Source organism: Hibiscus syriacus, unplaced genomic scaffold (genome assembly GCF_006381635.1).
Source record: "Hibiscus syriacus cultivar Baekdansim isolate YM2019G1 unplaced genomic scaffold, ASM638163v2 tig00110429_pilon, whole genome shotgun sequence".
Classification (NCBI taxonomy): domain Eukaryota; kingdom Viridiplantae; phylum Streptophyta; class Magnoliopsida; order Malvales; family Malvaceae; genus Hibiscus; species Hibiscus syriacus.
Window position 1 is genome coordinate 10,996,208 of NW_024062733.1, and position 10,672 is coordinate 11,006,879.

The 10,672-nt window shown below is 35.1% G+C and overlaps 1 protein-coding gene across 1 annotated transcript; it reads right to left on the reverse strand.

Annotated features, from left to right (window-relative positions):
- Positions 1-1,436: 1,436 nt before the first annotated feature.
- Positions 1,437-10,672, reverse strand: LOC120124715 (two-component response regulator ORR21-like). Its single transcript, XM_039143313.1, has 6 exons — positions 10,338-10,672; positions 9,713-9,865; positions 9,235-9,633; positions 8,993-9,069; positions 2,303-3,478; positions 1,437-1,718 (listed from the first exon to the last, which is right to left on the reverse strand). The coding sequence occupies exons 1-5, from the start codon at positions 10,540-10,542 to the stop codon at positions 2,303-2,305; spliced, it is 2,010 nt and encodes a 669-aa protein (XP_038999244.1). The 5' UTR covers positions 10,543-10,672; the 3' UTR covers positions 1,437-1,718.

Genomic DNA, 10,672 nt, shown 5'->3' on the forward strand with positions numbered 1-10,672 from the left:
CTCAGCGCCAGGTTGAGAGCAGTTTTCGTGGAAGACCTCCATTATGAATTGTCCGTCTAGCTCAGTTAAAAGATGTCAACGTTTGTATGTTAGAGGGAGATTTGTTTTATGATTAATTAGTCCAATTAATTTGTTTCAATAGTTGAAACTAATTTAGTTCTTAAATATGATTAAGACATAGCTTAATGTAATATTTTATTTAAAAATAATAATAATAATAATATTAATGGATCTCAGATTCTCTAGTGTATTCTATAAGATAATACAACTTTTATATTTAATAGGTAAATTACTCATCATCAAGTGAGAGAATGAGAGAGAAGTGAAACTTGAAGACAGAAAAAATAGCACTTTATTTTTAATATATATATATATTTTTTTTTATTTTTTTGGGTAAAGAACATAAATGGTCATCTCACTTATAGATTCAAAAATATTTTTTAAGGTGAGCACATATATATTCATAATATAAAATTTTTAAATGGAGTAGGTACAACTAAAATTTTAGGATGCACACCATCAGTAAAATAAGTATAACTAATAAAAGAAAACTCAGATTTTAAGATGGAAACAAAAAATTTCAATGTGGGTATCATCAATAAAATAAGTAACAAATCAAAGAAAATTTAAATTTAAGGAGATCACATGCCCACCCTTACTAAGTCGTAGCTCCGCCATTGACCTAACTATAGGGTATTGCTTAAAGTCCGTCAATTATTAAAAGTTACAAAATGATCATTCGACTATTTGTTGAGTCCCTCAACTATTAAAGTTACAAAATTTTTACTCGGTTATTCATTATATTTCAGACTCGTTCTTTTTCATTAAAAATTTGACGGTTGTTTAAGCTGGACGTTAACACGATGAATGAGATATGATAGTCGTTTGAGATTTTGAGATCAAATTTTATTATATTACAATGAACAAGTTAGTGTTCAGCTCACAACATCATCCATTTTTAACGGAAAAAGACAAGTTCAGAACATAATGAATAGTCAGATGATTATTTTGTAACTTTTAATAGTCAAAGACCTAACAAAACAACACTCCATAGTCAAATGATCATTTTATAACTTTTAATAATCGATGAACTTAATAAAACAATATGCTATAGTGGGAAGACCATTTACGTTTTTACCCTTATTTTTTTATAATCACGATCAAATTAACACATATAGAAGGTTATAATTTTTAAAATTAATATCAAATTGTTATAATATATAAATATTAAAGATTAAATTTATTATTATATCGGTTTAAAGATAAAGACTGCATCCCACTTTTATTAGTAAGTTAAATGGAATGGTCACAGGAATATTAGTATATTATCAGTACTTCGAGAGAAACAGAGACTAAGATATGAGGGGAAATACACACACATTCGAGCATTAAACTAAATGAGAAATCTAACATGACTACCCAAATACTCTACGCAAGATGCCATAATATTTGAACATAAACACATACAAGCAAGCCATCTCACAACCTACTTTTCCCGCAGACTAATTGCCACATACTATCATTCTAGGCTAGACGCGAGTAATGCCTACGCCGTCACCGGAAATGTACAAAAGAGAGCAGAATTCAGTTCCTGCTCTTTTGGAATTTCCATATACCAAGTAGCTTCATAGTATTAAGACTTCAACTGGAAACTATCCGAGCGGCTAACCACACAAGAAAACTAAGATGGGTCTTTGTTCTCACCATACAATGCAAGCCTGTATTAGAAGCGCACTGGATTCAGTAAATTCCCAAATATTAGACATTGTAAATATTGTCTATATGCATGCCATTAGTGTTTCCTAGAAAGAAAGAAAAAACAACAGAACGACTCTTAGGTTAGGTTTGATAAAATTCTAATCACAAGATGAACACCCATTTTTCATAGCGCTTCGATAAATTATACTTATGTTGCACGAGTTGTGTTCAAGACATGTTCAGTATTTTCTTTTTGTTTTACAAGATCTCCATAAATCTGGAAAACCCTTCAATGATCCCATACCAAGTGTGAAATGGGTATTTTTGAAAGAAAAAAGAAAAAGAGGACAACATAGTTTGATAGTGATGGACTGATATGCATAACTAGCCAAATGTTGATTCCTAGCATTCACATGCAAAGTTGTGTGTTGCTTTCAAAATTAGGTCAAACAGAGCAAATGTCAAATTTTCATCAGAGAATGAACCAAGTGGCAAATTACTTTTAGTCAAATAAACGCCACGTAAAAGCAACAAAAGGACAAATCAACTTGTGCACATGCATGCTGTTAGGAAAATAAAATTTAGAAAGACCAAATTAAAATACCTATTCAGTGAAAACACTCATGAGATCATTTGGAGGAAATTTCTGTAGCATTGGTATTCCCACTTTTGCATTATCCCCAAACTCCATATTAGGCTCCTGCTTCACTCTGGTACCAATGTTCTCACTGAAAACCTTTCCAAGGCTAGAGCTGCTCGAAGGTGACTGAAATCCATCAACAAGATACCGGGCAGCGAGGCAGGTCCCTTTGTTGATATATCCAAGACTACTAAAAGGTGCTTGATCAAGCAAATCTCCAGTCTTGGTAGAACCATAGGAATCCTGAACATTGTTCGTGCTATGTACAAATCCTGGAAAATTCCTGGGTGTTTTAAATGTCATGCTTGAGGTTTGAACTTGCTGACTAGCACAATTTTCAGCATTTACTGAGCAGGATGAAACAGATGGAGAAACAGAAGCAGGGGGGATATAACCACAAAGATCACCAGTAGTTTGGAGATACACATCAGAGACTTGCCCGATACTCAATGAAGAACAATTTGATTGAGACGAAAGAAGATTGTAACCAATACCAGAAGCCCTACTAAAGCTGCCATTCTGGGTCACAGAAATGGGACTATTTCCTACCTGAAAACTAGCAGATGACTGAGAGGGTGCAACATGGCAAGATGGCTGCACGTTGATCAAAGGGCGAAGCTCAGGAACAGTAGATTGCTGCTGTGGTTGCTGAAGTTGTTGATTTTGCTGCAACAAATCAATAAGCATGTTACCACTCTGAGAACTTAACCCTCCATTATTACCGGGTCCTACTGTACAGATGTTATTCGAGGGCCATCCTCTGAATCCAGAAGAAACATCTTCGACAGGGGTAAAGGATTGTGGTAAGTGTTTGAAACTGCTGTATTCGCATTTTACTAAAGGAGGAACAAATGTGACACCATGGTCAACTTGAATCGACTTGGGCCCTCGAAGGGGTGCTTGAAGAAGAGCTGGCTGGTCCATGGCTGTAGCTAAATTACCAGTTGGTTGACATAGGAGCTCAGCGTGGAAGGCCGCTAAGGAGTGTGGAGGAATTTGTCCAGAGGCCGCCAATGCTTGGACGTTAAATCTCCCAAGTGGACCAATTTTAACATTAGGTTCTACTGGCCCACAAAGTGGATTTGAAATACTACCTTGTTGAGTCACTCCGCTTATTCTCTTCAAGTATAGTCTGAATTTCTGCATATAGAGATCATAGTAACTGGGGTAAATATAGTTTTATTCAACAGGAGCAAAGAAGTAGCTAAATATAATTTTTATTTACATTCAAAACAAATTACAAAAAATGATCAGTTTAAGCCAAATATCAAAACGGGGTGCAACAATGATCGATGCTACAAGCATGACCGACCAATATAATTTTTCAGTATATTCAAAACTCAGTTATGAGGCCCAGTTCCAATCAGATCTAACATGAATCAATTAATCCTCAAAAGGAGATAATATATAAGTGTAGGATATTGGAGTGTGAAGCAGTAAATTATTTAAATTAGAAGTTTAGATTAGCTGTAACTCTAACCTATTTGATTTGACAGTTTAGATTAACTATATCTTATTTGATTTAGTAGTTTAGATTAGCCTTAACTTTATACTTTTATTTTGTAAATAGGATAGAACCTCCTTATCTAGGAGTAATTGAAGTTATATTTAAACTCTTCTACTCGGCCTATTTGAATGAGGCTACATTTCTCTTCTAATCAATCAAGAAATTTATCATTTTGATCTTTGTTCCTAAATCCTTACTTTCTACATGGTATCAGCCTAGGTTTTTGAATTTTTTTTCTTCCATCCTTGATTCAATGGCCGGCGATGAAATCTCTGAAATCAATTCAGGAGTTAGTCTAACTCACATACCCATAAACGATTTCCCTCCTTGTACATAAAAAACTTCTACAACACAGGACGGTAGTCTTTCGTTTGCTAATGCCCTTGATAACCATTTTACTCATTAGATTGTTGACAGTGGAGCCTCTGATCACATGACAGAAGATCTACGCTTGTTTACAGAATTTGGTACTCTTGAGATCAAGTTCAATGTCAAAACAACTAATGCTTCCATGGTAGCCATTGAAGGGAGTGAAACAATTCCGATCAATAAGGATATTGTTTTATAATCTATGCTTTATGTTCCACAATTAGCTTTCAATTTGTTATCTGTTAGTAAATTATCTCATGACTTGGGATGTTGTACTAAGTTTGATCTCAATGGATGAGTGTTTCAAGTACTGGGTTCGAGGACGATAATTGGCAATGCTAGGTTGTTTGGTGGACTTCACGTTCTCCGAGGTTCTCTTTCTCCACCAAAACAAGCCTATTCCAGTTGCATTTCGCAATCTATTCCCTCTTCCGACTCTATTTCAAGTGAGATTATGTTATAGCATTTTAGAATAAGACATCTAAATTTCTTTTATCTTGCCAAATTATGCCCCAACTTTATTTGTTAATAAAAAGGCTAAGCTTTTCCATTGTGACACTTGCCAATTTGTCAAACATTACAGAACATTGTATCTACCCTCTGCTTATAAATCTTCTCACCCATTTTCCATCATCAATAGTGATATATGAGGTCCTTTTCCGGTGAAAAATGTTAATGGATTCAGGTGATTTATAACATTTATAGATGACCATGGTAGAACAATTTGAACCTTCTCGTGAAGGATAAATCACAAGTCGGTGCACTCTTTTTCCTTTCCCAACATGGTTGAAAATCAATTCCAAATTAAGATTCATATTCTTAAAACCAATAATGGGAGTGAATATTTCTCCAACTTTCTCGAGTCTTACTTTGAAGAAAAGGGTATTGTTCACATCAGTTCATGTGTTAATAGTCCTCAACAGAGTGAGATTACCTAATGTAAGTAGCAAGGTCTCTTTTGTTTGCCTCTAATGTTCCTAAATGTTTTTGGGGAAGCCATTCTTACTGCCACTTATCTTATTAATAGAGTCCTTAGTCGTGTTCTACACTTTCGATCTCCTAGAGATGTTCTTGTTTAATTTCCTTGGTTCAAACCTTTTTCAAGTGATCTTTTTCTCAAGATTTTTTGTTGTATTGCATTCGTTCATATTTATTCTAATCATAGTTCTAAACTGGATTCACAGTCACTAAAATGCATCTTTCTCGGCCATTCATCTATTAAGAAGGGCTTTAAATGCTATTCTCCTATTACAAAAAAGAACTATGGATGTTACTTTTCTGGAAACTAAATCCTACTTCTTGAAATCTGAAATTCATGGGGCGATTCAGGATGAATTTCAGGTACAAGTTTTTTTACAGCCTTCAACACTTGACAGGTTTGCCTTCCAATCTTACATCTCAACCAATATTAGCTTTTGAACCTCCTTCCAATCCTACATCTCAAAGATATTTTCTTGTGAACCTTCTCCTTCACTTAAACAACCTTCTCCAAATCCTTCTCTTACTCAAACACAGATTCAATCTCTGACTCCCCAAAAAAACAATTCAAAAAAAAATAATGTCTACAAAAAGAGAGAGAAGTCCACTCTACAGCCTAGAAGCTGCCGAGAGTTGGACTTGAATCCAATTACCATGTAAATTTTGGAAGGTATGAAATCTTCTACTAATGAAAAGCTTATTCCTCTTTTTATTACCGATGATTTGCTGAATGCTCAAAGGAAAGATGTAAGAAAGTGTGCTACTCATTCCATAGAAAAGTATGTTGCTTATAACCATTTGATGTCTGCTTTCAAGGCCTTCATAACAAGTGTTGATAGTACACCAATTCCAAGGACAGTAGGACAGTAAGAGAGGCTTTGGGTGATCCTAGATGGAGGAAAGCAGTGGAGGAAGAGATGTGAGCCCTTGAAAAGAATGGAACTTGGGCTTTGACAGATTTACCTCAAGGAAAGAAACCAGTGGGATGCAAATGGGTCTTCACCATCAAATACAATTCAGATGGCAACATTGAAAGATTTAAAGCAAGGTTAGTAGCAAAGGGGTTAACACAGTCTTATGGTATAGATTACCAAGAGACCTTTGCTCCAGTTGCGAAGCTAAACACAGTGAGGATCTTATTATCTTTAGCCGTGAACCTGGGGTGGTCACTTCATCACTTAGACATAAAGAATGTCTTCTTGAAGTTCAAAAAAGATAATGAAAGTGTTCTAGTGAGCAAAGAGAAGTATCGGCATTTGGTGGGTAAGCTGATTTATTTATCTCTAACATTGCTTGACGTTGCTTTCTCGGTTGATGTTGTTAGCCAACACATGAATAACCCAAGAGAGGAACACCTTGATGCAGTACACGAGATTTTTCGACATTTGAAGACAACTCCAGGACATGGCTTGTTATTTGAGAAAAGTGAAGGTCAGTTAAAGTCTCTATTGGCTCGAGCTAGGCAGGTGAACTCACTAACCAAAGATCAACGAGTGGGTATTATACCTTTGTATGGGGAAATCTAGTTACTTGGAGAAGAACGAAGCAAGTTGTGGTTTCAAGGAGTAGTGCAAAAGCCAAGTATCGAGCTCTTGCACAAGGAATTTCTGAGGGCATGTGGCGTTACAAAGAATGTTGTCCGAACTAAAATTAAAAAGTTGTAAGTCGGCAAATGACAGTCAATTTGCTATTAGTATTGCAAAGAATCTTGTGTTACATGATCGCACTAAACATTTGGAGATACCTAAACATTTTATCTGGAAAAAGTCAACAGTGGAGTAGTTCAACTCAACTACATACCTATAAAGCATCAATTGGCCGATATCCTTACTACGGCTCTTCCAAGGCCGATTCTAGATGATTTTTCATCCAAGCTGGGAATATTCAACATATACGCAGCTTTAGGGGTAGTGTAGAATATTGGAGTGTGAAGCCATATATTATTTGAATAAGAAGTTTAGATTAACTATAACTCTTATCTTTTTATTTTCTAAATAGGATAAAACCTTATCTAGGAGTAATTGTGGTTATATTTAAATTCGTCTACTCAGACTATTTAAATAAGGCTTGTATTTTTATTCTAATCAATGAAGAAATTTAGAATATCACTTTGATCTTTGTTCCTAAATCTTTACTTTCTACAATAATTTGACAAGATAACAACAAAAGAGATATCGTCTCCCTCTAACGAGTCCCAAGGTTTCAATCTCCCTTTGATAAGCAGAATTGTTACCCAGGAATTGAGGTAAAGGGAAGACAATTGACTTCGACTTACCCGTCACCTGTCATGTGACGCAATCCTACTTGCGCATTCTCAACACTAAACAAAGTTATATTCAGTGTTTGCTTCAGCAAAAGCGGCTGCCAGAAAGTCCAGCCAGCACTCAAGGCAAAGCTTCGTAACATAATCCAACATACAACCATGACTTGCAAATGAAGTAAAAAAATGAATAATACAACCCTTGTTCACCATTGTTGCTCTTTTTCTTTCTAAACTCATTATGAGATCTGTTTTCAATCAGACTGCTCTGACTTGAAAATACTGTCCTCTTAAGAGGATTGTTTCATAACTGCACCAGATGTCGATCAATAATATACAACACATTAGATAAAGTTGTGCCTGAGATTAGCATGACTTTAGACATTTTGAAGCTATTAACAACCAAATCTTGACAATAGTCTGAAATTAATAAGACTCCCAACAAATTTGAGTTTGCTAAACAGAAACGATTATGACTCATATCCCATTAACTTTACATCAAAACTTCCCTGTATATATCCGTCCAGTAAATATGATATTGGATATTGGCTAAAACTTCAATCTTTATGGAAGGGGGAAGCAATGTAGTAGACTAGATGTAAATTAAAATCCAAGTATGGTTGATGTCTAAGACAATATTTTGAACCTAGAACTGCATAAAGGGAGGAGGAGGAGCTCTACCTCTAGCTCTACTAAATTTCAATAGAGTAAAACCAAAAAGAAGAAATAAATGATATCTTCTCGCTAAAAAAAATAGAACATAAAAAGATTGTTGAAATAATAAGAACCAAAATGACATATCAGCATCAAACTATCAAAACTTTGTTATCAGTCAAAAATCTGAAAGTCAAATTGAATAGGAAACATGCAAGCAAAACAACAATCAACTGCTTTTAATTAGTTCACTAAACAAAAGCTGAGAACCAATCACCAAATGCTTGAATATATTTATCATCAGTCCAAATTAGTAATAGCTGATAAAGTAAATGTAGGTCAGATTAGGGGTGCTTAGCTCGTGAGCAGCTCGAACTCGACTTGGTCAAAACTCAATAAACGCCAACTCGAGTTGGCTTGACTCGAACTCGAACTCAACTCAAGACCTTAACGAGCTGAGTCGAGCAAAGTCTAACTCGACTCGATAAGTTCGCGACCAGCTCGTTAATTTTTTAAATATATTTTTAGTAAGTACTTAAATTATTTCATTCAAAAAATAAATCTAAATAATACTTATTAATTTATTAATAAATAATAAAAAATAATAAGTTAGCTAATATATTATTTTTAATAAATAATAAAATACTATTAATTAATAATATTATTTTAATACAAAAAAAAAACACAACCCTAATATCCTAGTATATTATTAGTAAATTTTATTTTAAGTTAAAAAAATAAGGTAAATTTTTAGTGAACTTAACGAGCAACGAGTTGAGTTGAGCAACAATTTTTTTTAATCAGCACGAGTCGAGCAATACCCAACTCGCAATCGACTCGCTCAATAAGCACCCCTAGGTCAGATACACATGGTGAAGAACCAAACCTGCAAATGGCTTGCAACATTTTCTCTAGTTAAACCAGGCACATTCATCAGCTCAAGAATTCTCTTGGGAACAGCCTCTGAAACGGAAGCCATAATGTTTTATTCAGCAAGAATTAAGAAAAAAGCAATTAGTATGAACATTTCCTATTTTCAGAGATTAAACAGAACACAAAATGCTACCACCATACACATTCAACATTGTAAGAAAAATAAATAAAAGATCAACTCATTGGAGATCTTACTATCAATCCCCAGCTGGTTTACAGCACTAACAAATTGTTGATGCAGCTCCACTGACCAAACCACACGTAGTTTCTTTGAAGTGGATGGATCATCATTGTCAATTTCACCATCATCCTCTTCTTTTGTATTGCTCCTCTTTTTCAGAGGTTTCAATGATGCATCTGTTGCATCATTGACAGAAGAAGCATAGTCAGCGTCATCATTACCCTGTCTGTCCCTATCAGCATCATCTAAGCTTCCTGAATGTCCTAGTTCTTTATTCCCATTCCATTTCTTCCTAACAACATGCTGCCACATATTCTTTAACTCTTCCTCACGTACGGGTTTAATCAAATAATCACAGGCCCCGTGTCTAATTCCCTTCATAACAGCACTAGTTCTCCCATCAGCCGACATCACTGCAACAAATTCATCATGTTAATATGCAGAAACAAATTTTTATCAAAAATCTTAACAGGAAAACAAAACAGTACTTACTAATTACTGGAAGATCCATTTCAAGCCCAACATGTTCGAGAAGTTTATAACCATCCATATCTGGCATATAAACATCACTTAGTATCACATCAAAACATCCTTTTCTCTCCCGTAAAAGGCTGAGGGCAACTTTGGCTTGGGAGCAAGTAGTTACTGCAAAAAAAGAAAAGGACAAAAAGGAACTACATTTTTAGAAGAAAAATAAACTTTGAACAAACGACATGACATTTTATTCTCCTCACAAATAACAAAATTAAGATGAAACCATAAAAATACTTAAAGACTCTTTTTGGTGTTTGATAGCACGGAGCCTAAGACATGCGAAAGCAAAGCGTATTTGGGTAAGTGAAGCAAAGACATATTGTAATACTTTCAAAAGAATTAAAATGTACTTTTTGATGAATAAAAAAGCGTGATTTCACGCTTTTAGGAAATAATTATGTTTAAATTTGCCTAGTATTGTAGTGATCCGATCATCTCTAACTGAATACGATTGTTTTTTTTATTCAAATATGAACCACGAAAATATACTAAAAACATTGTTTAATTAGAAATGGAAGTTCTATAAACAGAAATACATAGAAATATATATAAAAATAAAATTTAAAAAGCCAAAATTAAGCACCGATATAGAGGCAACGGCGAAGCATCTGCTCGAGAATTCTTAAGCAAGTAATGTCATCGTCGACAACTAGAACCCTCAAACCAGCCGGGAACTGATCGGAGATCACAACCTCCTCTCCTTTGCACGACGACAAGCCACCGTAGCAGCTGGTGGTAGCGGCGCTGGTACTCACATTCGACTGCATCACTCTCTGCATGGCAACCATATCCAGAAATACACACCTCACTCACACATTAGGTTAGGGGTTCGAACGTGAACAAGTGAAACGGAGGGAAAAGGGAAAGCCTAGAAACGAGGGTGAGATTGAGAGGCTTAAAGCGTGATGGGATCGAGGA